The 27,314-nt window shown below is 41.1% G+C and overlaps 1 protein-coding gene across 1 annotated transcript; it reads left to right on the top strand.

The window, feature by feature from the left end:
• Positions 1–1,509: 1,509 nt before the first annotated feature.
• On the top strand, positions 1,510–27,314 carry GTF2B (general transcription factor IIB). Its single transcript, XM_063344888.1, has 7 exons — positions 1,510–1,617; positions 4,845–4,951; positions 17,410–17,543; positions 24,125–24,271; positions 24,408–24,537; positions 25,153–25,434; positions 26,800–27,314. The coding sequence occupies exons 1-7, from the start codon at positions 1,601–1,603 to the stop codon at positions 26,931–26,933; spliced, it is 951 nt and encodes a 316-aa protein (XP_063200958.1). The 5' UTR covers positions 1,510–1,600; the 3' UTR covers positions 26,934–27,314.

Genomic DNA, 27,314 nt, shown 5'->3' with positions numbered 1-27,314 from the left:
AGTTCAGCTTCCTTTTATTCCAAAAGGTAGATATATTTTTTTAAGTGTAAGGAGTATGTTGGCAAATTCAAATTAGCTCATTTTCAACCAGCACACAGCATTTCAGTCAGCAAGAAAGTGTTTAGAACTTGTGTGATAATGAATTTGACTCAATATTAGCAAATATGAAGAGAACTTTTCAACCCTGCTGTATTTCCTTCTTTGAGCTAGCAAATTGAAAAATACTCATACATAGTGGAGACATGGTCTTCAGTGGTGTGAATAGCTCTTTGTATCTGATTAATAGATAGCCAGTTTCCAACTGTTCAGAGATGTCAGTCTGGATGCCTTTAATGCCTTGAAGTAATGGCACTTTCCAAAACCTGTAGACATTCCTGCTCCATTCATCCCTCACATTATCAGTGAGGAGAAGCTCATGCCAAAGGAGTAGGGTGTTCTTCCACTGTTTTACAACTTGGGCTTGAAAACCTGTTGTTGCTGCTCAATACACAGACTCATTTTGCATATGGATAACCTCTTGGGGAATTAGAGTCTGGACTGGAGTCCAGTGCTGGAGGGCTTTGGTTTGGCATCAGTTTTTGTGGATTTCTCCTTCTCCTTGGCCTGACATTTGCTGGCCAGGCGGGTGTTGGGGGGGAGACAGAAGTGGATCTGATCATGTTACGTGTAGGGTGACATGGGGAACCCACAGGGACCAGCAGGCACGTCTGGTGGTGTCTGCCTGAATCAGGCTGAGTGTCTCTGCATGGCCTGTTTGCCAAGGGCTTCCATGAGACACAGATGGGCTGCCCGACACCCACCGGTCCTGCAGAAGGGCTGGGTTTTTCTCATGGTGGCATCAGCTGAGTGGTGAACCTGAAGGGCTGGCGCAGATGGTGCCAATAAGGGGGAACTAAACTTGGCTTTCTTCCCCTTTCTGGGAATTGGTCTCAGCTTGGCTCTGGGAGCCGTGAACATGTTGTGCCTCAGAAGCTTCTGCGCAAACTCCAGAAGTTTTGCTTAAGCTCGTTTTCTGTGGAGTTTGTGCAGAAACAGGGGAACCGGAGGGGTGTCCCAGGGGCAGGGGTGGCACTGCGGTGACAGCACAGTGGCATGCAGGCTGGCAGGGGGCTTCTGCGCAGCCGTGCCCCTGCCTGGGCTTTGGGCCGCAGCTTGCCCAAAGGGGAAGGCTGCAGCGCAGCCTCCCACCGTGCCGCATTTGAGGTGACAGGCCCTGTCTGAGCCCGAGGTGCTCGGCATCGGTTGGCTCGTTAGAGCGGGATGTTGGTCCCTGCGCCGCCTTGACTGCCGGGTGGCTCCCAGGCTGGCTCCCCGCTCGCCCCTGCCCTCGCCATTCCCTGGGGTGGCCGAGCCCTGCCCGTGGGCCTGGGTCCCTGCGCTGACACAGCGGCGGGCTCGGCCCCGGCAGCGCCGGGACGCCACGAACAAACAGCCCCGCGGGAAGGGCGGGGCCTGGCGGCCTCGCGCTCGTTTGTCCCTCCGCGCGACCCGTACCGCGCGCGTTCCCGGCTGGCCCCGCCCGGCGCTGCCGCTCTATAAAAAGAGGGAACGTCGGGACGCCCTCTGACTGCGCGGCGGCGCTGCGGCACGAGGAGGGAAGATGGCGTCCACCAGCCGGTACGGGAGGCCGGCCGGGGCGCCCGGAGGAAGGCCGCGAGGGGGGAGGCGGGAGGGGCTCCGCCATCTCTCCCTGCCCGTGGCGCAGGAGAGAAAATGGCCGGCGATTGCCCCTGCTGCCGGCCGGGGAGGAACCTGTGGCCGTCGCGCTGCCCTTGCCCGGCCCCGCTGTCCCCCGGCTCGGCGCGGCTGTCTCGGTTCGCGGCGCCCGTGGCCGCTCTCTGGTTTCCCATGTCGGCCTGTGCGCGGCTCCCGGGGTGGCAGGAGGCTAGGGAGGGCCGCGGCGGGACGGGCCTCCCTAGGCTTCTCCGTGTGGGCCGGGCCGAGCGGCCTCTGAGGGGCCGGAGGTCGGGAGCGCCGCGGGGGGCTGAGCTCCCCGCTTTGCTGCTTCGTGTCGTTATTAACCGGTAGCGCACTGGGAGGAAGCGAACGTTTTAGGGCACTTGGTGGCCATTTGTGACTGGATTCCGGGGCTCCTTGTTAGCCAGAGCTTGGTGTCACCGGCGTCTGTGATCGAGCCCTTCTCCCTGTAGGGCCGAGCTCTTCCCTCGGCAGTGTCCTACCTTCGTGCCGCCGAGCGCGGCTCCCGCGGAGGGAGGGCTGCCCTCGGTCCGGGGCGTCGGGTGCCCTAAGGCCGTCGGGCGGGTATGGAGCGCCTTCCCCGGTGTCGCCGGGCTCGGCACCGCCTCCGAGCCGGGGTGGCTTCTCCCTACCTGGCTTATCGGGTCCTGCAAACAACTCTGAGGCTCCCACCCTAAATCTGTACCGGCACCAGTCGGTGGCCAAACGGCTCTCGGGCTCCGAATTGGTGTCTTTCCCTGGAGCGTTATCCAGGTTTTCTTTCAAGTCAGGAATGAAGCCCATGGAGCGGGCTGTGCAGTGACTCTGTTACTCCTGCTAAACCTGTCCTAGGATACAGGGAGTGCTTCCTACTCGTCTTAGTGCAACTCAGGAGCTATTTGCTGAGACGGACCTTGACACATGTGGCATGCATTTTCCTTGAGTATGGGTTACTTGGTATATTGAACCTGTATGTTATATGAGTAGGCTATATATGTCTAGATAAATGAGTTAAAATTAGGATAGGAAGTCTAATTTTTTACAGTGTTTCGTGAAGGTAGAATCTGAAACAAGACACTGTTAGTATTCTTTTAGGCTTCTGGATTTTATTTTTTTCTTTTGCTTAGTGTGTCGCTAGCCTTTTGCGTAATGCCAAACATCAGATGATTGCACACGCTTTGTCAACAGTTTTGTTTTGTCATATGAAACTACTGGCTGGGAATAGTTTCTCACTACTTCTCGGAAAGTAGTTTAAAGAGCTTTTATGTAGTATTTTGAACATAGCTTACACCTCAAAATCTTGTGTGTACATGTTCTTTCTGGAGGCTTTAATATTAATAGTGATGTTGATTTTCAGTTTTGTCTTCAAGTCTTAGTTATTTTTGAACAGTCACTGAATTAAAATGTTTGGGGGTTTTTTGTTGTTTCGTTTTTGTGCTTGTGGTGGTTTAAACCCAGCTGGCAACTGAGCACCACACACCTGCTTTCTCACTTCCTCCCCCCCACCTTCCCGCCCCCCCCCCCCCCCCCCCGCTGTCCCCCAGTGGCATGCGGAGGATAAGCGAATCAGAAGAGTAAAAGTGAGAAGACTCATGGTTTGAGATAAAAACAGTTTCATAATTGAAATAAAATAATAATAATAATTTGTAATGAAAAGGAAAATAACAGAGAGAAATAAACCCCAAGAAAGACAAGTGATGCAAATGAAAAACAATTGCTTGCTAGCAACTGACTGATGCCCAGCCTGGCCCTGTGCAGTGGCCTGCCCCTCCCCAGCTTTCCCCCTAATTTTTATGTTGAGCATGACGTCATATGGTGTGGAATATCCCTTTGGCCAGTTTGGGTTAGCTGTTCTGGCTGTGTCCCCTCCTAGCTGCTTGTATGGCCCCAGCCTCCCCACTGGCAGGGCAGTATGAGAAGCTGAAAAGTCCTTGAGTTAGTGTAAACAGTGCTTAGCAACAACTAAAATATCAGTATAACATTATTCTCATCCTAAATCCAAAGCAGCACTGTACCGGCTACTAGGAAGAAAAAATAACTCTGTTCCAGCCAAAACCAGGACAGTGCTTTCGACTTATCAGAAGTACCTAAGACATAAAAATTCAGATGGAATGTATAGATTAGGCTGAAGTAATGGACTAGTGTGAAGGAGGGAACTCAGATTAATTTAAACTTTAATAGGATATTTTCTACAATTGAAAGGATTAGTAGTTATTTTTTGGCACAATCAGATTTAAGTTTGTGGGTACTCGTGACAAATTTTTTGTAATCACCCTCCATACCCTCTGCTTTTTAGCTTGAGCAAAATGGCTTTGATGACTATACAGACTCCAATTGTAAATATTTATTATTCTAATTTTGAAATGGCGGGTTTTAACAGAATTAATGAACAGTCACTAGTAGCTTGAGTGAGGTATTAAATTTAAAAATGTTTGGTTAGAAGCAGTTGGCTATTGTTCTAGTCAGTTGTGTTAAATAGTGCTAGTGCTTTTTAGGAAGTTTTTTATATCTGCTATAACTCTTGAAGATGCATGGGTGTGAAAGAGACAGATCCCTCTTTTCAGAAGCAGTTGCCACATAATCCCCTTCATGAGCTGATTGTTTTTTGTTAAGATCTCACAATTAATGAGTTGTTTAATTACAAAGGGGACTTTTTCTTCAAATACTTGAAAATAATAGAACAGTGGTAGAATCAGCTATTTCCTAAAAATACATGTTGTGTATACACTAATTCCTGAATTAAGGACCTGGTTAGTAATATTGGTCTGATTAGAATGAATGAGAATACTCATCTGGAATGACGCAATCACCACTAACTTTTTTGGGAAATTCATTTAGTGGTAGATTCTGAGTTAGACTACACTTAGTCAAGTCTGTTGTTTAGATTTTTGATGTTTTAATTTGAAGTGGTTTTGGTGTATCTTGTAAGATATATCACAAAAATTTTGGGATTTAAGATGACCTGAAGTCTCGATTGTCAACGGTAGTGTTACAGCATTTAACTAAAAGGTGAAGTTCCAGTGTTTAGGTTAATATTGTATCATTCAAATCACTGTAAATTCTGTATTATTAAATTGTTCTTTTCAGCAAGGAACTCTTAATACTTTCGTATATGCAGCCTGCTTGATTAAAAGTAATTAATACTTTTAACTTATTTTTTTTCTTAGTTTGGATGTACTTCCGAGAGTGACTTGCCCAAATCATCCAGATTCCATTTTAGTAGAGGATTATAGAGCTGGTGATATGATTTGTTCTGAGTGTGGGCTAGTAGTTGGTAAGTAGCTATTCATATTTTTATCAATTAGCATGTAACTTAGACTGTGCACGTAGACTTATATGATAATTCGAGTGTTAAAAGGTTTTTTCTTGATGCCTAAATGTTTTCTTTTATGGTATTCTGTTGGCTAAAAGATTACTGTTTGTAATAGTTCATCTTCTGGTAACTTCTTGCATTATGAAAAGAACCAAGCTCTCTTTAGATTAAAAATTTAAAATATGTTGTAATTTAAAATATGTTTTAATATTGATTTAGAATATTTTGCTGTCTAGTCCAGTATCCTGTCTTTAATCATGACTGTTGTTTCAGTCAGGAAAGTATAAGAAATGTAATAAAAGCTCTTTGTCAAATAACTTGCTTACAAAACAGAAATAAATCTCAGTTTCCCATTAGTTAGAGGTTATCTTCTGCCCTGGGGGAATTATCTTTATATCCTTGCCAGCACCTGTTTTTGTTAATTACTTCTTCTAAGGCTTTTAATACTACCCAAAGTAAATATCCAGTTTTTCCTCTAGAATTTTTCTGAGCTCTTTTACTCTGTTCGTGTGGCAGCAACTTCCACAGGCTAAACTATATTTCTAAGTATAATTGAATATTTAAAATGAAAGGCCTTTTAGGCCTTTTTTGTCTTTGTTTGAATGAGTGAGAGGGAATCGTGTCATAGAACATGCTGCATATTCATTTTTATTTATCTTTTCTAGGATGAGCGTCTTACTGTGCACCTTATTGTCTTCATTCCTTTTGCATGGGACACTTCATGCTCCTGTTATGATCTTTCTTTAAACCTCATTTATTTCTATTACATTTTTTACACATGCTATGACCTAAAAGAAAATCCTCTGTTTTGAGGGTGTGTGTTCAGATGATTCATTCAGTGGTGCTAAATATCTCAGATGGTTTTATGTATGTCTCTCCTAGACTGTGGTGATTTTGTTTTGGCTCTCGTCTTGCACTGAATTAAAAATTTTCATACAGCTGTTAGCGTAAAGCTAAAGGTTTAATAAGTTGCAGCAAAAGTAGTACTAATTTAGCCATGCGACTAAAATATGTGTCTTTTGTTTCTGCAAAAAGCAAACTTTCACATAGCTTATTAAAGTAAACATAAAAATATTTAAACTGAGTACCAGTTACCTTGAAAATTATGAAACCATTTAAAAGGCTGGGGCAGGATTGTTTCTTTGTTAAAAAAAGAAGTGGTTTAAACTGCATGAATTCTGATAAAGATAAATGAATTCCCACAGATTTGCTGGTTAAAAATTCAAATGTCCATATCAGTATTTCCTATTGAAATATGGTAACAGGCTTCTAAGTTATTGCTTAAAAATAGTTTGGTCCATGTTTAGCTTTTTGCATGGCTGCCATAGAAGTTGAACCAAAGTTTCGAAAAGCCCATCTTGATCAGTTCATAACTTTTAAGATAGTGCTGGTGTTAGAAGAAGAGGAAAAGGGTTTGCTTGATCTGTTTCATTTTTACAAACTTGGGGAGTTTATCAGAAATCTCACTTCATGTACCGTCTGTTAACCAGTCACAAGGTATTCTTGCTCCAGTCACAAGGTATTCTTGCTTTAGAAATTTACTCTCTGGTCTCTTCTGAATCAATAGCATTAGAGATTTCTTTAGTTTGCATTGTCAGCATTTTTGATGAGCAGAATCATGAGAATATTAGTTCAAACTTTTGCTGAATTTAATTTTAAAAATATGTTTAAAATGGTCTTAGCCCTCTTTGCAGCCAACATTACTGGTAGAGTAAAAAGTTTTTTTTCTTTAAGCATGCAGTGTTTTTTAAGTAGGCCTTTCTATGGATTTATCACTAAAAGGCTTTAACATTTACTTTTGTTGTGCTGATTGTTCTCATTCTGTCATGCCTTCCTTCAGCATGTTAGTTTACCTGCATATGTCCAATTCATTAGCTAGAGTATCTAGCAGCTAGTTTAGTAAACTAATTAAATCAGATGAAGATAAATAATTGGAGAGTGCACGACCAAACAGAAGTGTGAACATTCAGCATTTTCTCTTCTGATAAGAAATTTAGAGGAAGACAAAACCAGATACAATTCTTGATGGCTGTTTTCTGGGGGTGCGTGCGAAGTAGGGATGTTTTAAAGGAGCGAAGACAAAATTTTGTTTCCAAATGAGAAAACTTTTATGTATTTGGTGCAGATTCCATGATACGTGTTCCCGTTAAGAAAGTAGTGATTTCATTGCCTGTTCTTACATAGAAAAGTCATGCATTTGGGTTTCAAAGCTTACATAGGTCATGATGTGTAGCTGCGAATAGGGCCCACTCAGAATATATTTTGAGGTGGACTGAAAGTTAGTGAGATCTTTATCACTGAAGGGGATTGATTAGAACAGTTAAAACCCCAAAAGACTCAATATACTCTATAGCCAAAGAAGTGTTACAGGTTTATTTTTAAATACTGTGATTTTGGTGTATGTGGAGCAGAATAGTAAATGCTGAATTTGTGCATATATTTTACTGTTGTAAAGTACATAGTGATATCATCACATAGTGACTTCACTGATTTTTATTTTTTTTTTTTAATTTATTGTTTTTAGTACACTTTGGTTGAAGTCAGAGCAGAGTCTTTGACTAAACTAAGTATATTTCCACTCAGTGTTTTTCTTGCTTGCTATGGCAAAGTACTAAAGCTTCACATTTGTGGGGAAAATGTGAGTTTGTTTGTCCTGGTTTGAAGTAAAACAGAACCAATTTTCTGTTCAGTAATTTTGTTTCTTAGCTAGGCCTCTTCTAATTCTCTGAAATTAACAGCATGCTGTGTATAAAAAGGTTCGTTCAGAGTGATAAGACAGTTTGTGCCAAGGAATGCTATGCAGAGAGGCTCTTGCTTATACTTACTGCTGTAACAACCAAGGTCAGCTAATTTTGTTATTTGGCCCTTGGAGGGTTGGAAGCGGAAAAGCGTAGAGGGGTCCCACCTTCAGGGAGGAGCGGACAGGACAAGTGACCCAAAAATTGACCAGCAGGGGGATTCCATCCCATCTGCCCCATGCTCAGTATAAAAGTTGAGGGATCAAAGGGTCAATGCTCATTCTTCAATGGCCAGTGTCCAGGGAGTACCCTGCCTGTTCATCTGCCTTTGATCCTGATCCGTGTGTTCCTGACTCCGTCTGTGGAATCCAGTTCCCACCCGTCGCTGAGTCCAGTCTGGGACTTCCCCAGTGGCTGCTGGTGACGTCACCCTGGGAGCTTAATATGGTTTTGTATATACTGTGTCTATTTCATTATTTCCTTTATATTATATTATTAATATTTCATTAAAGTTGTATAGTTTCTTCGAAACTCTTAAATCTCTCTATCTCTCCTCCTCTTCTCCGTATATGAGAGGTTGGGGGGAGCATCTGTTGCTGGCCATTGGCCAATTTGTCCAAAACCACGACAGATTTATTGATGCCCAACATGGGGCATGAACAGAGCTCTGACAGATTGCCTGAATAGTTTGAATTCCAGCTTGTTCAGGGAGAACAGACAGTTCACATCATGTCGTTCTTACGTGAAATCTTGTATCGTGTCCTTAGAGAGCTTTGTATGAAGTTAATCAATGCAGTGGGGTTTAACTGGTTGAATATATTGCATGGTTTATTTCTTCTTTGTGTTTGGATGCGGTGGTCTAAGCATGCTCTGTTGGTGTGGATTTGCCTTCAGATGTATAAAAAAAATTGCTTGGGTAATGCTTCTACCTGCATCTTGGGCACCTCATGATGGAGTCTTTTACTAATTACACTTTTGGGATGGATTCTTTTACTAATTACACTCTTGGTTTTACCTGGGGAAAGTTTACTTTGCCCTTGGATGATGATGCCAAAGTGACAGCAACAGAATTGGGGGATGAAAAACTTTTGGGCTGTCTAGAGAGTGAATGTTACTTTCATTTGTACGTCATTCTGTTGTCGGTTTTCCTGAATGTGTTGCAGGGGTGATTTATTGTTAAATATCAGTGCAGGAGTGAGTATTATGTGACATGTGATACTGCTACTCAAACCTCACGGCCAAAGTGAGAGATAGCAGAAATTCAGACAATCCTGCCGTTAAAAGCCACAGCAGAAACTCAGACAGCCCCGCCTCCAAAAGCCACAGCAGAAATTCAGGCAACCTTGCCACCGAATGCTGCAGTAGGAATTCAGACAACCCTCCCACTGGAAGCTACAGCAGGAACCCAAACAACTCGGATTACTGCCCAAGCCACAGCACAGACACAAACAAAGCCACCGGCCCCGATACCAGCCCGAGCGGCATCGGCTGCCCCCCCGCTCCCCCCCCAGGCCCCGACATTGGCCAGGCCCACATCGGCTGCCCCCCCGCCGGCTCCGGCCGTATCGACACCGGCGCCAGCGGCTGCCCCCCCACAGGCCACGGCACCGGCACAGCACTCGGCAGCCTGCGGTCAGGTCAAAGTCACTCTGCCGCCTGTGCCCCGCCTTTATCGCCAGCTGTTGCATAGATAATTTTCATGTTTTGTATTCAATTTTCTGGGAATATGAGATGAAATCAGTATTATTAGTATTATGACTGAAGTTGTATTTATCAGGTCTATAGCTGAAAAGATGAAGCAAGGGGAAAAGTTATGGGACCAGGAGGCTCAGAGAAGGAGCTGATCTCTTTTAACAGCTGAATTCCATGCCTTAGGCAGCACTGTATATTGGAAATACTGCTTTTTGAAGGGCTTTTCGAGAAAGATTTTTAATCAAAGTTGTTTTGTACTCATAGACGTTGTTCTTAGTATCTCAAGATTAAAATTTTAAGTTAAATGCTGCTTTTTCTTTGCACAGCATTTTTCACTTGTTCTAAATAAACTGTGCTGCTTTGCTGTGCAGTATTAAAACAATGAAATCTTGTCATGTCAGTGTAACTGAAGCTGGTGGCTGTTTTGTTATTGCTTCAAAATATACCTTCAGTTTATGAAAAACTTTCATTTGCCTTCTTGGGGTTACCTCTCCCGGATTAGTTTGTGCTCCATCTTTTCATGGTAACTTTCCAACTTGTTAACTCTTCCTCCTGCGAATTGCCTTTTGGATGAAAGGCAGTTGGAGACCTAAGTTGCAATTATCCATGGAATTTTGATACTAATGTCGATTGACATGAATCTGAAACTTTACAAGTCTCCGTCTATGTTTATTTGCTGTTTTAAGTCTTGTGTTTTATTATACATACTTTGCTGAGATTGTTCTGGGATATATAGGACGGTAAATATTCGGGTACCGGCTTGAGAATTCACCAACAGAGTTCTTAAAGTTTGGAGAAGTAGTTAGTTCTGTGTTCGTTTAAAATGTTGACTATATCTCATTCTTCAGACAGACTTAGCGGGGGGAGAGGTGTTTTGTTCAAGAACACAAGGCTAGTAAATCCTCTTTCTTGACAGGTAAATATTTTGCTTACTACCTTTTACGCAGTAAAAAAGGCTGGAAGTCAGCTGGTATTCCAGAAAGGGCTGAAGAAAGCAGAATTGAAGTGGAATACAAAGCACTGAATTTTCTTGATATGTAGCAAAGTGGTGAGCTGAATTTCAAAGGCGAGTGAGTCTAGTGGCACGTACAGCCATGTAGCATCTCAGCTAGGTAGGAATACCTTTCTGATCTAAGACTTCCCTTAAACTTCTGTATCGTTTCATTAAATGTTGTCTTAGTGTGCAGGAGTTGCAGCAGTGAGGAGTTTATTTTCAGCATTTAGTAAGTGATTTTTCTCTAACTAGTTAGCTCTGTCTGCTTCAGTGGGCAGGTGTGGCTTAGAGAAGAAGAGTGCTCTTGTGTGAAGTCATTTTGGATAGGCTTCTTAAATAAAAAGGCAGAAAACTGCCTTCAGCTGATGAGAATCCTTGGACACGTATCAAGTTGTTAAAGCTTTGAGTCAGATTATGACCTACATTCAGATGTTTATGCAATGTTCTGTGTATACCTGAGTGTTCAGTTAAAGAATCTTGGGGAAGAATGTTCAATAGCTTGTGGTCAGCAGTAAGGCTGTTATGAAACTCTGTCAGAATATCCAGTTGGCTAATGCTTCTGAAAAGTTTGAGGTTTAAATGGTGCATCTTAAATTCAGGTATTGTATGAAGAATAGGTAAGATTTAAGCGTACCACAGATACTTTTTTTTCTCTATACTATAACAAATGAGGAGGAAGGGGTTTCGCAGTTGCCTCTCTGCTGGCCAGCCCATTACTCAGGATGCCTGTCATTAGGGATAAGATTGGTTGCATCTGTACACAGATGCCTGTTTTCTGAAAACCAAAGAAACATGGGTTTGGCGTTTCATCCCCCCAGCTGTTGGTAATACCTCGTTAAGTGGAGGTGCTTAAGTACTTCTGACTGGAATCCACTAGAGGGCAGTTACGCTGTTACGTCTCTTCCAGTGTCTTTATGCCTCTGAATAGTGAAATATCTTTTCATCTTTGGGTGTATGTTCATGGTTACTTCTTTCTGTGAATGTTGTCAACACTTAAAAATCTCATTTTAAAGTATTACTTAAATAGGTGAAAATCTTCAGATGTGGAAGAGTATTAGCACCTTATATCTGGTTACTGCTTGCACACTGCGTGTCCAGAGGACTAAAAAGTGGCTGACAAAAGTTAGTCCTTGCAAGTAAAACTCTTTGCATCCACAGGAAAGCTAATTATAAAGGATACTGAAACTTAAAGAAATTCTGAATAGTTGACTTTTGCATGAGCATTCACAGATGCTTGATTTTCACTGGGAATTTGTAATATGAAAAAAGTAATTTACTAGCCTTTTTCAGTCAGCATTTCAAATAGTCTGTGTTTTAAGTCTAACCCGTATCAGCTTTAAAGACAAGGTTCTATCTGTTTCAGCCACAACACTTGTAACAGTAGAAACTTCGACTTTAGATGTCAAAAAGTTGGCATTTTTTGTCAGGCTTTTTAATAAGCACCACTTTTAGCATGTTGTTTGTGGAGATTTTCTAGTTAGTGGGTTCTAGTCTGGGAACCAAAGGTGTTTGAGGGCCACTATGAAGAATGCTTCTATTAGTTTAAGCACTAGGTTTATCTAGTGGAATAACGGTAACATTTTGAATCATCCTATTTAGGGAATGTTTTTTACTTGCTTCCTTATCAGATTGGCAAAGTGATTTAGGGCAAATAAGGGCTGGAAATTATCTAAACTCCTTTGATGGAAGGAGAGTTCAAAGCCTCTGATTTTTGTGATACAGTGTAGATCAGGCACAACATTTTTCGTTGAGATTCTGTAGTTTGGAGCATCCTTTGCAAATGCTTCAACTGTTTGCCTTTTAAAGGCCACAAGTCCTGGGGAGGGCTAACTTCAGCTGACCAGACTTGTCCACCAGATTGTTTAACATTTCTACTCTCATTTGCTTCCTCCAAAATTATTACAAGTCCAGGCTTAGGAAGCCTGGAAATCCCGTTAAATCTGTTATCATTTTGATATGCAGGACCTGCTCAGCCTTTGTTCCTGTGACAGTCATTTGCCTGCAGTGCTATACTGTTTCAGTCCATAGTTGCCGATAGGTACTGGTATGATGCTGTTGATGTCTGGAAACTAGTGGAAGTATTCTCTGCATTTTGTTGTGTGGGGTTTTTTTTGTGTTTGTGTTTCTTTTTTTTTTTTTTTTCTCAAAGCCTGATTTGGTTCGGTTTGTGATTTCAGCTGAGTCTTGTGAATAGGCTGGTGTTGCTGTTGGTGATGATACAGTTGTGGTGGTTACAGTTTATTGAAAACAAGACAACTTTTTTTGCAAAGAATATTGCTATCTTACAAAAGGCTGGAAATGTTGTAGAAAAAGCTGTGACACTAAAATTGTAGGTTTATTTTTACCTGAGAGTTTATTCTTTCGTAACATTGGATACATCTGGTCTTAAATAGAAGTGCTGAAGCTGAAGACTGGAAAAAAAAATTGACTTTATTATTTGGAAGCTATGAAGTTGAGTACTACTGTATGGGGCAGTGCGTTAGCTGATAATAGAACATGGAGTATGTTAAAGGAGAAGCTGCTGCCTGAGCATTCACACACTGTTCATGGTGAGGCTCACACACACACACACTTACTCTCAGGCCTGCTTCCTCCTTATTCAGGCTCAACCCTAGGTTTCCCACAGCAGAGTCCCAGGCATCAGATTTTATAAAATAATTAATTGAAAGGTATAACATCAAGAACAGCCCGGGCTGTATGCCTCCAAGAGGGACACACCAGAATGGTGTATGAATGCTCTGGCAGCAGCTTCTCCTTTAACAGAGTAGATATCTGGAGTACTGGAGTCTAACTCTGGGCTCCTCAGTACAAGAAAGATGGAGAGTTGCTGGAGCAAGTCTAGCAGAAGGTTGCAAAAGCGATTTAGGGACAGGAGCGTCTTCTGTACGAGGAGAGGCTGAGAGCTGAGACTGTTAGCCCGGGAAACAGAAGGCTCGGTTCAGCACGGCTCTGTGCAGTTACGTTTTCGCAATTCTCCTCACCTTGTAGTCAGCTACCTGGGATTTTCATTGTAGTTTTTCTCAGCACCTCATTACTCTGGATAATAAGGACATGACTGAAATTAATTACAATTCTATATATTTATTTTTTTTAAATTTGGCATTGTAAAATGCTTTTAACTAAAAGTATAATATATGTGCTCACTAGATGGCAGCAGATTCCTTAACTAACTGTAAGAATGAAATGTTCTGCAGAAACAATAGGTATTTTGGTGCTTTAAAGTGCAAATAAACTTTAATCACCATATTCATTTTCAGATCAAAATATTAGTTAATAGTATGTAGAGCTTGATACGATGTACAGCTGATATTAGAGCTACTCTGAAAAAGGCTTAAGAAAATACCTTCTCAACCATTTCAAGACTGGATATGGAAGATAACATTACTTGAGGCTTCGATGTCATCCTATTCCTTGTTTTGATTAAACATCTTAAATTTGCAGCTATATTGTCTTCATATAATAGATAATACAAAATGCAAAAAGAATAAAATATATGTGTATTATGAATTATTGCAAGTGGAGTGCAACATCAAAATAGCTGATACTTTTTCTCTATAAATATGTAATTGCAAATTCAGGGCTTGTCAAGTGAAAATATTTTCCTTTGAGAAAGCACTTTCAATTTTTAGGAGGGGAGTAAACATAGATAATTTCTGATGTGTAACTTCTAGGGTAACTTTTAGAAACTGTTCAAAATGATATTTTAGTTTTTGGTACTGACCTGAGTTTACTCTTGCATTTCTGTAGCGCATGCTCTTTCCCTTTGGCAGTTGTGAAAAAAAGTAGCCTTGGTCTGAGGTTTTCCGTTCTGAATAACAGTTCTGCATTTTACTAAATGAGCTTTTCAGATGGTGGGTAACCGGAGTCGGTGAAGTTTGCGGTGTGTATTTCCACTAGAGCCTGTGTGTTAGTCTGTTAGACTGTATTTTAAAGAGTAACGGAATTCTGAAAGAATGGTTTATGAAATGAAATGGGGCAATGGAGAAACACTCAATACGCTCAGAAGGATGGTTCAGGACATCAGATGGGAGATGAGTTGTACAGAGATGTGGTCCTATAAACTGTGTTTTCTGTATGTACATCAGAGGAGAAAGCTGAGGAGATGAACTCATCCGTTTGAAAATTAAATCAAGGAGTGTCTAATGTAACCATATCTAGTGAAGTTTATTTTTGTTCAAAAGGACTGCATCAAAAGGAAGTAGTGAAGGGAATATGCAGCCACTCCCATACTTACCGCAGCTCGATACCATTACCAAACCCAATACAATAATGATGTGAGAAAGCAGAAACTATTTTATAAGGTACTTATTGGGAGTTTATTTTTACTCTGATGTATGACTATCAGACCTGTTTTCCAGGTGCTTCAGGAAAGCCAACCAGTAGTGTATGACCAGCAACTTCAGTTTAGGACTTGAAATATTGACTCAGAACCAGTCTTCAAGTACGGCTGATTCTGTACACTACTTTTTGCAAGACTGACTTCAGTATTTTAAGGTTTTGTTTTGATTGCTTAGGGTGGAGCTTAATTGCATCTGTACTTAACATCACAGTTCCAAAGTGTTTTTTGTGTTCTGGAGAGTTAAAAATAATAAATGCCACACTTTATTTTTTGTGTGTGTAGAATGGGATAATTAGTTGCTTGTAGCTGAGTATATTTTCCATCTATGGAGATCTTTTGGCATATTTTTTCCATTTTCATTAATATTTCTAGCTTGTGTCGCACTTTTGTAGAAGCCTTTTGAAAGGTAGAATGCACTTCCTATATTTCAAATAAGACACTGAGAGTACACAGATAAGCCTTTTCCTGCAATAGCAGATTTTTTGGCAAAGGTATTTGCATACTGCATCTTAATTACACAAATGCTTTATATTCGGTGATTTGTTCGACTTAATCTTTTCTCACTCTGAAATAGTAGTCTCAGTCCTCTGTTTGTACTATGTTTGCCAAAGCAGGCAGTGATATAACACTTTTTTGTTAGAGCAGGAATGGCTCATAACTCACAAGAGGCAGATCCCTGAGTGAGTCATTTAGGTCATTCCCTCTTGTGTGGAAAAAATATTACATCATTGCCCTGTACTCAGTGTTCTATTTATACCATGCCAGAATTTTAAGTACATTTTGCTTTTTTTAGATGCTGTAAACAGTATTGGGGGGTTGTCTTAAAGTAGAGTTACTGCTAGGCCATAGAAGGAGCATTACTGAATCAAATATTTACAGAGAGTCCAGGAGCTAGAGGAGCACGCTGTCGGCTAATTTAAGCTTGGGGGGCGGGGGGGGGAAGACCTTTCTATCAGAAAGAATGGATCTGTGCCGCCTTTTACTCTGCTATGTTCTTAACCTTCTAGTTTTTGATTCCCCCCACTTTTCATTATAGCAGTAAATAAAGGTGGAGCATAGCTGTGAGCATGTCTGGCAAATATTGGTGAGAAAACCTGTAACCTAAATTTATTCTTTCTGGTTGTGATGATTTCTTGTGGTTCATTTACAGCTTTCAATTTCAAGAATATTCCTTGCATAAATTTATGTTAAGAATGAAGTTCCTAATTGAGAATAGACCCCCCTCCCCCAAATAATTTTGCAGTTGTATCACTCTGTCCATTGCTCCTGTATTTTCTTCAGCTTCATATCTTGTATTACTGTTGTTTGGAGATTGCTTTTGTCTGTCTGCTTATGTTCTCAGCAGGTTAAATCAACCTCTGTGGTTTCATACTAAGAATTCCATACCGGAAATTTTTCTTGCAGTCAAAGCTACTTACTCTTTGCAGACATTTCTTTCACAACATACTTAAACACAGATAAAGGTAGTGAATTTTTCCTCGAGTTTAGCAAAGCCTGGTGGCAGTTATATTGAAGTTTCTTCTGATATCCTGCATAGAGCTGTAATCTGCTTTACTGCAAAAACAGCAAGAAGGGTGTTCATTTTGTGCGTTTCTGTATGTGTATTCTTAAAAATTCTGTAGTATTGCTCTGTGGGCAACACCTTTGAGATGCAGCTTTTACCAGATCTGTGAAGAGAACAAACTGCATTGCCAACAGCAGGGGGTGTGGTTGTGTGGTGGCGTTTTGATTTTTTTTTTTTTCATTTGTTTGGGGTGTGTTTTTCTTTTTTTAAAGATTGTATCATTGTGATTACTGTAGGACTTTTGCCTGTATCAGAACCTTGGTTAGAGTTATTTCTCAATCTGAAAAGTTGCTGTAGAAAAGGTTTAGATGAATGTGAGATGAACAGAAGAATGCAAGGAAAGCAGTTTCATTCAGACAATGTGGGTTTAGTGCTTTTTCTGCTTACTCTGAATCTGTATTTAAACTGTTCCAGGTATAACAGGGTAGGTTGAGTTTAAGAAGAAATAGTTGTGGGTATGTATTGTGTGTTGATAACTGTCAAGCATCATAAATGAAATGGAGTTGGACAGGGTCAGACCTTCCTTCAAGAACAAGAATTGAGGTGCCAAGTGTCATTATGGCGGGTTAGAAGGTGGCATATTTCAGAGTACCAAGGACCTGGAGTTCATGCACAGAAGTGATTTATTACAGCTTAATGAGATTGTGCATGATAGATAATTCACATGTGCACTTTGAACGCGTGGCAAATGTGAGAGAACTTGTTAAGTTACAATAACATACTCATTTGCCTAAGCACTGAGAACATCCATAGGCAGCCGAGACCTCCAGCTTGAAATCAAGGTCTTGATTCTTTTTATGTATTGAAGATCCCATGATACTCTTAAAGGATAACTGTAACTCTTTGTGTTCCGGATGCATTTATCTAGTTAGTTATGGTTTCTGTGCAGCTCTAGTTGCATATCCCCCCCCCATTTTTTCCCCATTGCCTTTAACTGAACTTGTACATCCCCAAACGTTTTAGTACATTGTCCTGCAAATTACTGTTCTATTTGGGAATGCCAACAGACTACCTTTTTATAATGAAGAGCTCACATGTATAACTTCGTGAAATATTTCAAAATGTTACAATTATTGCTTTCTGTAAATTCAGGTGACCGGGTCATAGACGTAGGGTCAGAGTGGAGAACTTTCAGCAATGACAAAGCAACAAAAGATCCATCTCGAGTCGGGGATACCCAGAATCCTTTGTTGAGTGATGGCGACTTGAGTACAATGATTGGCAAGGTAACACTTAAAGTACTAAATTTTATGACGTTTGAGCATTTTAATGTCAAGTACGTATTTGTATGTCCATTGGGAAACTATTCAGAGAATGTATTTACAAAGAGATTTTGTCTAAACTGAAGTCTTACATTTCAGTGGTGTGTAAAATGTGGCTCTTTCTTGGGGGTAGCAGGAAAGGACTGACCTCTTCAACAAAAGAGAAGTTTGCAGTGCTCTGGGGTTAATTGCTGCTCTTTGGTATGCTGCTATAAATAGAAAAGCTGATGTTGCAATCTTTAAAGAAACACTTTGACTTAGCATTTGTATTTAAGATGATTCTGAAATAACAGATACTTAGTTTTGAGGTCTCAATAGCTAGTACTGCCCAACTTGACTATCATTGTTTGTAATAAAATCTGTATCAGATTCATATTGGGGACCCAGAGATCTACACACGTTGTACATGTTCTTCCAGTTAAGGTTCAAGCACTAAAAGTAGAACTCTTTCATGGTGTGTGAGAAAGTATTCATTGTATATTTGAGTTGAAATATAGTGGTACAGCCATATCCTGCTGTTTCCCACGAGAGAGCAAGCAAGATTAATTGCACAAATGCACTCCCTTTAATGAAGTAGTGACCCAGGTAAGTTTTCATTGTTGTGCTTTGTGTTAGGTTTTCTGCTGCAAGATCCAAATTGATTTTTGTGGATTCTTTGAATGTTTCATGAAAGGTGGTCCCGTTGCTGATAACTAACTATTAAAAAATGTATTGCTGCTTTGTGTGTTTTGGTACATACACACCAGGATTTCTCAGAAGTTTTTGTTCCAGTGATGTTGCTAGGATGAAGAAGTAGACATACCTAAATATGTATGGATACATATAGGGGAGTGTGCACCATACTTATGTCTACCAAGAATTCTTCAGAGAGATGAAGACAACTAATAAATACTGATATGGACAGCTAATCTTGAAGCTCCCGTGGTGAAAAGGACAATCCTTTGAACAGAAGGCTTCAAGTAGATGCTTGTGCTTTGGACAACGCCAAGCATTGCTGCCCACCAGATTTTAGGATGCCTTATGGTGGCTTTTGGAATTTGTTCAGGCAAACAAATTTCTGCACTGGTCCATTAAAAAAATTGGCATTGCCATGTAGCTCAGTGAAGCAGTGCTGTAGAAGTCACTGGAGTTTTAACATCACCTGTATAGGTCCAGAAAGATCGTAGTTCTCAGGGCTTGGATTTCTGTCACTGATTTCATTAGCTGTGATAAAAATCAGAAATACACCTTTACAGACAGATGGAGAAATGGCCTGTTTGGTCCAGGTTCACGCTGTTGTCTTGTTTTGGGACTCTGTAAATACAGCATTTGCTACTGGGAACTCAGTTTGATTCACTAGGTAGGATGACCACCTGAGCTCTTTTAGAACCTTTGTCTTTTTAGAAAAGACAAAAGATATTTCAGCTAAAGATAGAATTTGTATCCAAGTGAATAGTGACTTGTGCTGCTAACCCTCTTCTCTCTGGAGGTTCGGATCCTCATTTTAGAATAAAAGGGATAGCAGCCTCAGCCTCTCTTTAAAGATGTAAAGAAATATCTGTGAAAAGTTTATTTTTCAATGAAATCTAAAAATTTTCAGAGATGGACGTTCATCTAATGAAACAGTTTTTCTGTTAACCAGAACATCCCGGAATAGGCGTGACTGTCAGTGTGGCTTGATTTAACTTATGAGAACTGTGAACAAAAATGTCCAAGTACTGCAACGGCTGGGATCGCATTGGAGAATGCAGAGGGGACAGTCTGTCCTACTGTGGATATTTTATTTGCATGGGGAGGAATCACAGAAGAGACACATTATTTTCTACAGGAAGTTGGGAATCTGTTTGATGAACCCGGATGTGTTCTGGACAAGAGTTCCTGTGTTTGTCTTGCCAGTGAGCAGGGGCTCTGGGATGTCAGCTTATTGATGTGAACTCTGTATCAGGAGCTGCGTTTTTCCTCAGTCATTTGGAAGGAAGAGAATGGCTTCTATCAGAAGATGCTGAAGACACTTCCTATCAGTGCAGAAAGGGCATGAATTTTGCAGCAAAAATAACTAAACCAAGGAAGTACATTTCTCAAGCAATCTTCTGAAGTCACTGCCAGCAGTAGGCTGGGATGAGGATTGACCTAGATGTGCACAGTGGTTGAACAAGGGTGAAATTGGTGTAGTCATGGGGAAGATAAGTAGTATCCGACAGCGTACAGAACAGCCTTCGTGAATTCCAGAGAATGAAGCAGGATAAGATTGTATTTTCTCAGTTAATAACAATTCCTAGAATGGCTTGGAGTGGACCCCAGATATGTGTGCCAGAGATTGCTTTAGCCTTTTGCATGGAACACGGAACAGAGGTATTCCTTTCTGCTTGAGGTAGAGCTGTAGATAATAGAATCTTTAGCCACTCCCTCCTCCTCCACCAAAAGAGCCACCCCTCCCCACCAAAAAAATCCAAAACACCACCTGTGATGTGAAAAATCCAGAAGAGAAGGACATTGAAAATTCTCATGGCACATCATATTAGAGATCTGTTGTAAATTCCTGGGAATGTAGGTGGAAGTGGAGTCTGAACCGCTTGCTGGTTGCAACAGTAAAGTTCTGGTGACTGTCCGTTGCCGTGAAATAATGAAGGAAGGGGCCCAGTTCTGCTTCACAGAATGGTTTGTCACTCTTTCCTCTTTGAAACCAGGAGGTGCTGCTTTAGGACTCCGTTCTGCTGGGAGTATGTGGTCTGTATCTGCTAGCAGCAAACAGAGGCTGCTTTGCCCATGCAAAGGGATTAGTTCCTAATTGGTTTTAGTACTTCACGGAACCATCTGTCTGAGGTACCAACAGCTTGCATTGGAAGAAAGATTAATTTGTCTGTGAAGAGGAGGGTGAATAGTGTAGTTGGCTGCGGTGGAATCGGTTTGCATTCTTCAGGCAGATCTTTAGGTTATTGGCACAGAACTGTGATCTCTGAAAGTAGATACCGTGTGCTGTAGTGGATCTCATGACAATGCAGATGAATTGGAGGTGTGGTGAAGTCTGGCATTAGTTGTGACTTGATTGCCAGAGTATTGTAGTTATTTCTAAAATCCTTGTGTAAAATTCAAGAAAAATAACTGAACAAGCAGCTTCTAGATTCTGTGAATGTAAAGGAAAACTTTTAAGTTTTGCTACTTATCTTGTGGGAAAAGTTGTCTTTTGTCGCACTTTGTAGTTAATCTATTCCTTTTTGTAGTGACTGCGACTACAATTTAGATTGGTCGAACAAGAAACTGATGCAATCTGTTGGTATAGAATTCCTATCCTTTGATCAGATGCCTCTGGAAGGAAGCTGGCTGTTGCCAGACTGCATGGGCTGGATCTAGAAGCGCTATTTTGATAAGCAGTGGCAAGATATCAAGGGCTGATGACTGAAAAAGAAGAAAGGATCCATCAGACTGTATAACGAGCTGGTTGTACTGGGCAAGAAGACTGCTGGATCTAGGGGCATTCCTTAGCGCTGTGGATAACCTCAGGTCAATGATGTGGATGATGTTGGTGATGCTTCTACTTTCTGCTATTAAAGGGGATATACTGGCGTACAAAGCTGTTGGCTGCCAGCACTGTAAACGTAACCTCTGTTGAGCCCCTTCAGAGATTACCCCTGTTTACTGGACTCTGTTTTCTCACTCTAGTGATCTTTGAGGCTCTTTCCAGGATTGTATCCATGAGTCTTCTGCTCTGTTCGAAAGCCAAACAGGTGGAACTCCTGACTTTGATGGGCACCTTTCTTGCCAAGATGGTAAAGATATGAGTAGATGTCTCTTAAAGGCCACAACAGTAAAACACACAATTCTTAAAGTCTGATTTCAGTTAAAACTGTATGGCTTCTGTTTGTTCCATGAAAGGAAAGGGACACCTAATGTGATTGTCAAGAGCTGAAGCCAACAAAGCTTTGTCCCTTGACTGAAAGCTCCAGAAGGAAAGTAGATGGTGCATTTAAATTGCTATGGTTTATTTAAGCGGTTGAGAAGGAAGAGTCTTTTCCAGCTCTTTTATAGTTGTGAGCTGTATATTGGGTATGGCTTTGGGGGAGTGCTCATACCGACAGGGTAAAATCCTTTGGCTAACAGTACTTGCCTGTTGGTAATTTCAATATAGTAAGCATATAATAATCAGACATAAGCAAACATTAAAAGGAAAAGGTAACTGTGAGTACCAGCAAGAAAGTAAAAAATAAGAGATGAAGGAGAACCATTACAAAAAAAATTTAAATTTTTTAGGTGCCATATACTGAGCCAGGGAAAATCTCCGCGGTGAAGGGGAATATTTGATGTCCCCAGGACAGAGCAGTGTTTCATGGTAAAGGACTATCTGGCGTGAAGCCTGCATAGACAGGGACTGGGTGCTTCTGTGAGGGTTGATAGCCTTTGTCTGTGATCACCCTTCTGGCAGCTACAAGATTTTGAGCACATGCAGTTCCTGTAAGCATTTGTGCATAGCGCTAGCGTAGGAGGCCATAACGCGCATTAATGTTGTAATGTCTTGCAGGGAACAGGGTTAAGAGTGATGGCCAGGAAAGGAGCCTTTTGACCTGAGGCTTATGTATATTTTAGGCCAAGGAAAGTTGTTCCGTCATTTCCGAAAGGAAGGTCTAGTGTTGCAGATACATTTGTAATGCTGTTTGTGGCCTAAAGTTTGTTGTGCTTGATTCTTGCTCTTTGTTGGCCTTTAAACCTTACCTGAGAACCTTTGGGTAGTTGGTAGTTCATCCAGTCAAGGAAGTAGGGTTGCCTTTGGAGCAGCCCTCTGCTGTGTTGGTGCCAGGATCATTTCTGGGTGTTTTTTTCATCTGAAAGGATGTTTGAAGGAGTAGAAAAAAACCAAGAACAGTCTTGGAAGCTAGCATCTGTCATAGAGGGGCCTGTTCAAGGGGCTAGGGAAGCTTGCGAGGAGGCTTCTGTGCTGGCTCCTCGATCTCCACAGCAGTCCCAAAGCGTGTGTGCGTCCCAGACACGGGTCTCGACAGTAGAGGTATCCACTGAGCTAGTCAGAAATGGCGTGTTACTGGAATCCTTGGATGTAGGGAAGTGGAACAGTGTACATGAATGGTCAAGAGTGAGCGTTATTAGCGTCAGACAAAGAACATGTATTAAATGTGGATGTGTACCAGGGGGAGATTATAAAATCAGAGGCTGTTTTAAAATAGAAGGGCAATTCCGAAGAACGTGGATCAGGAAAGAAGAAATGAGCTCTGACTCCATCTGGGCAGCTCAGAGGAATAAGGTGGTGCCAGGGTGTGGTCTGCCCTTTGTCTACTATATCCTGGTCCCACTTTGTACCACGTGGGCATCCTCATATATTCCCGAGTCTTCAACTTGTGTGCAAGTGCTGGATATGAACAGCCAGGTTTAGCAGTCAGTCATAGATCAGGATCGCTTTATGCTTACTGTTTTTGGCAAAACAGAACAGTGTAGTAGTCTGTCTGCAGCAGCCACAGCAGCTTGTTTAAATGACCAAATCTGTCTGCAGTGGAAGTTGGACGTCCCTGCCCAGCTAAATTGTTTGAAGGTGCCAGCAAGGAATAAATGCTTGCTGATTCAGGGAATCCAGGTTTCTACTCGTGATATGGAATTGTTGTGAAGAAGCATTTTCCACTTGTGAGAACTCATGGTCCCTCACACTGCAACAGAAAGCACATAAGCAGGCAATATAAATTACAGACATTGCTCTTCTGAACTTACAGGCCATGTTGTCATCAGCTATTACTAATCTGACATGGCATTATTTGTTAAAGGCATGTTTCAGGCTGATGGCTAATTGAAGACCTTAAACATTTTAGACCCTCGTAGTTGGACAAAATTGATTGCATGTTTAATAGAAGTATGCAATATGTACTATCAGTTGTAAGGTACCAAAAAAAAGTGCATGTTGTGAAGTTGCCAGATTGAGCTGGTAGCTCCTCTCTTTAGACATCAGGCTTTTCTTTTAAGAGGTTCATGGTTTTCCTGTGATGGCAAAATATATGGATTTTTACATTTTGCTACAATTAAGGCTTACAACTGCTAGCCAGGCACAGTATCAAATTGGTTTTGAATAGGTCATTGGTTTGGATGTCCTCTTTGCCCCCATGTCTTCGTTTTCATAGCTGAGTTATTGTAACAACTGTCTCCAGTTGGCCATAAAACTTTGTCTTTCTGACTCGCCGGTCTGCCACAGCGCAGATGCAGCTCAAGTGACATATGGGTTGCATAAAATCTAATCTTGGACCTCAGCTTTGGTGACTGAAGTATTGAGACACACGCATCAGCTACATATTATTCATTTTATTCTTTAGACTATTGTTACGTCAGGAAAGAAAAATCCCTGTGTAATCTGTGGTCCTTGGAAATCAATTCATGATTTGAGACTTGTGCAAAGTATAGAACCTGATGTTTGGAACAACACTCGATTGTGTGATTTGCTTTGGTGATGTTTATTTGCACAACTGTTCAAGTTCAAACTGAATGCCTTGATTAAGATGTATTTTGCTGGGACGTGCTTGCTCTTGAAATGAGGAAGTTGCTTGTGTTTTATTGACAATAAAAATTTTTCTTCTTAGGGCACAGGTGCAGCAAGTTTTGATGAATTTGGGAATTCAAAGTACCAAAATCGCAGAACTATGAGCAGCTCTGATCGTGCAATGATGAATGCTTTTAAAGAAATTACGAACATGGCAGACAGAATCAACCTCCCTAGAAATATAGTTGTAAGTTCATGTCTCCCTTCCTTAAATTGTTCTGGCATTGACTTAGTTAGCATAATATAATGAGCACATGAATTTTTGATATTGCTGCTAATTAAATGGCCTAGAGTTAATTAAATTTAGTCTTCTTGCTTTGAAGGATCGAACAAATAATTTATTCAAGCAAGTGTATGAGCAAAAGAGCCTGAAGGGAAGGAGTAATGATGCTATTGCTTCTGCTTGTCTCTACATAGCCTGTAGGCAAGAGGGTGTTCCAAGAACATTTAAAGGTAAGTTTTCAGTGATACAGATTCAATTTTGCTGTGAAGTAAAGGTCTAGTTACTCTTACTGCAGGAGGTTGGTTTTCTCATTCCTGGACTTTGCGGAATTGGTTGTTCTCAGCTACAGCTCACCCTTGGCGGGAGGGTAGGAGGGAGTCTGGAAATCTGTTATATTCGTGAAGTGAGTAGGTTCTCAGGCATGGGATCTCTGGTGATAATGCATTTTAAAAAAAAAAGGGCATTTGAAAGTCATTCTGAGCGTTGGTGAAAATTAAAAGATATTGCTTAGATCAGAGGATGATGGGGACTATTGTAAGTGAATTTGAACCAACGTTTCTGTAGTAAATATGTGCAGCTTTTCCCTGACAGGGATACAGCTTTTTTTGGCATTGAGTGCAAAATTTCCCTTACTGAGCAAGATGGGTGTATTTTTTTCCTTATGAAGAACGTAGACTGACTGAAACTATTTGGAAGTTTCACAGATGTGCAAAGCTTATTTAGTGATGGTGGCCTTCATGACATTGGCCTTTTTTGTGGGTCTTAATATATTGAGAATCAAATTGGATTATTTTGGGGGAGCGAATGCTGTCAAGCCTAAAGTTTAATTTTAACTTCTTGTTTAGAAATATGTGCAGTGTCCAGGATTTCAAAGAAGGAAATAGGCCGGTGTTTTAAGCTTATTTTGAAAGCTCTTGAAACCAGTGTTGATCTGATTACAACTGGAGACTTCATGTCAAGATTCTGTTCCAATCTGGGTCTTCCCAAACAAGTGCAAATGGCAGCAACACATATTGCCCGTAAAGCTGTGGAATTAGATTTGGTTCCTGGGAGAAGCCCTATCTCTGTCGCAGCTGCAGCTATTTATATGGCATCACAAGCTTCTGCAGAGAAAAGGACACAAAAAGGTAAAAATTCACTTTTCTTTTTTTTCTCCTTATCTCTTGCTGCTTGAAAGAGAATTCAATATTACTGCAAAACTTGGATGAAGTCTGTGCAGGTGGTGATAAGCTGCCATTCTAATTGCGTACAGCAAGGACCAAACCGGGATGTCCCACTCCCCCCATTGAAAATTGGGTAATTGGTTATGCTCAATCTAAACTGAGTTCACTTTCTTTGGGCACTAGGAGTTGGATTCTTGAATGCAATAGAGCAGTGCATTCAAATGAGCATAATTTTAACTTTACCTGGGCTTGGCCGTGGATCACCTTTGGCATTACTCTCTTCTGGAAGGGTAGCCCTTAGGAAGCCGGTGGAGAGTTCTGGGCTGTTGTTGGCCTTCAGAGCAGCATGGATCGGCCTCCGGGGCTCAAAGAGAATCAGGCCCATGTACGGGCTGCGCATGGGGGAAGGAAGGGACCTTAGGCTGCGGTGGTTAGAACTTGGTGCAACAAATGGATCCAAGTGCTGGTAGCTGGCTGTGGAACATCCACTGATGTGTCTAGTCCAGTTTAGATCAGAAATGTTAAAAATGTAAAAATTTCTTAGTAGAGATCTGCTTTTAGGTAAAGAATAGCCTTTATCTGTCAGGTTATAATGCTTTGTTCTGCATTGATCACTGCTTATTCTGTCCCTGGAGCTTTTATCATGTTGGCAGTTTCCTGGGCCTTCATCCTTGCTCACCTTGAGCTAGCGGATTATGTCTCTTAAGAGTGATCGTTTAAAAAATACAGCTGCCTGCCGTGGTTACAGACATGACTCCATACTTCTTCGGTGTCCTCGGACAATGCTGAAGGCTTTCATGCACTTCAAGGTTGAAATTCCAAACTTGGTTAAATCTTGGATAAATTTAAGTTTCTGTGCATCTCAAACAAATGTTTCCTTTGCTTGTTAACCAGTAGTTTGCTCTGTGCCTCTTAACTTCATGCGTAGCTGAAGGTATTCCTCTTTGCCTATGCTTAAGTTTTCTGCTGGTTTTGCTTAGATTTAATGAAAGCGCAAAACTGAAGATCCTGATGTTGATGATGATTTATTAGAATGTTGCTGGGCACGCGTAGACTTTGCAGTAGATGATTTTAATGACTTTTGCACTCTTGGCCCTCTGTCAATTTGAAACTGCTGTTATTCCATGATTGATAGCGTAAGTTGAATTATCGTATGTGAGAAGAGACTTATATGTAAAATATTAGTCACAGAAGTATTTTTTTCCAGGCTTTTGGGAGAGTTACAAATTAACCTAAGCGTACAGCACTTCTTGATAAATTATGCTTGCTGGTTTCTTCAATACAAATGGCAAAAGTAAAAACTAATCACTTGTCTGCTTTTTGTCTTAGAAATTGGTGATATTGCTGGTGTGGCTGATGTTACGATTAGACAATCGTACAGGCTGATCTATCCTCGAGCTCCAGATCTCTTCCCAGCAGACTTCAAGTTTGATACCCCAGTAGACAAACTACCACAGCTGTGAAATTGCAGAGGGTTACTTTTAATTTCTATTAAAAAAAAAAACAAAAAAACAAACCCAAACCAACAACTACAAACTTTTGATTTTTGCCTATAATAAAGGATGTACAAAGTGTTAATATTGAGTCTTCATGTTGTGGAACTGGAGGATATGGCGATGGAGCATAACTGCTGGAACGCAGCACACATTCCAAGGGTAAACGAGCTCATTGTGTGGCATTTTGTATGTATATATTAGTGGAAGTAAATATTTAATAACTGTTGCAACAAACTTAATTTCATATTGTTGTACTTATTTAGATTTCTTTTGTAGGGATCTAGTAAGATGTATTTTGGAAAATTGAAAATAATATGTAATTCCCAAATAAACTGTTTTCCAAAAACA

This window comes from Chroicocephalus ridibundus, chromosome 8 (assembly GCF_963924245.1).
Source record: "Chroicocephalus ridibundus chromosome 8, bChrRid1.1, whole genome shotgun sequence".
In the NCBI taxonomy this organism is placed as follows: domain Eukaryota; kingdom Metazoa; phylum Chordata; class Aves; order Charadriiformes; family Laridae; genus Chroicocephalus; species Chroicocephalus ridibundus.
This window is presented reverse-complemented; position numbering and strand designations above follow the sequence as displayed.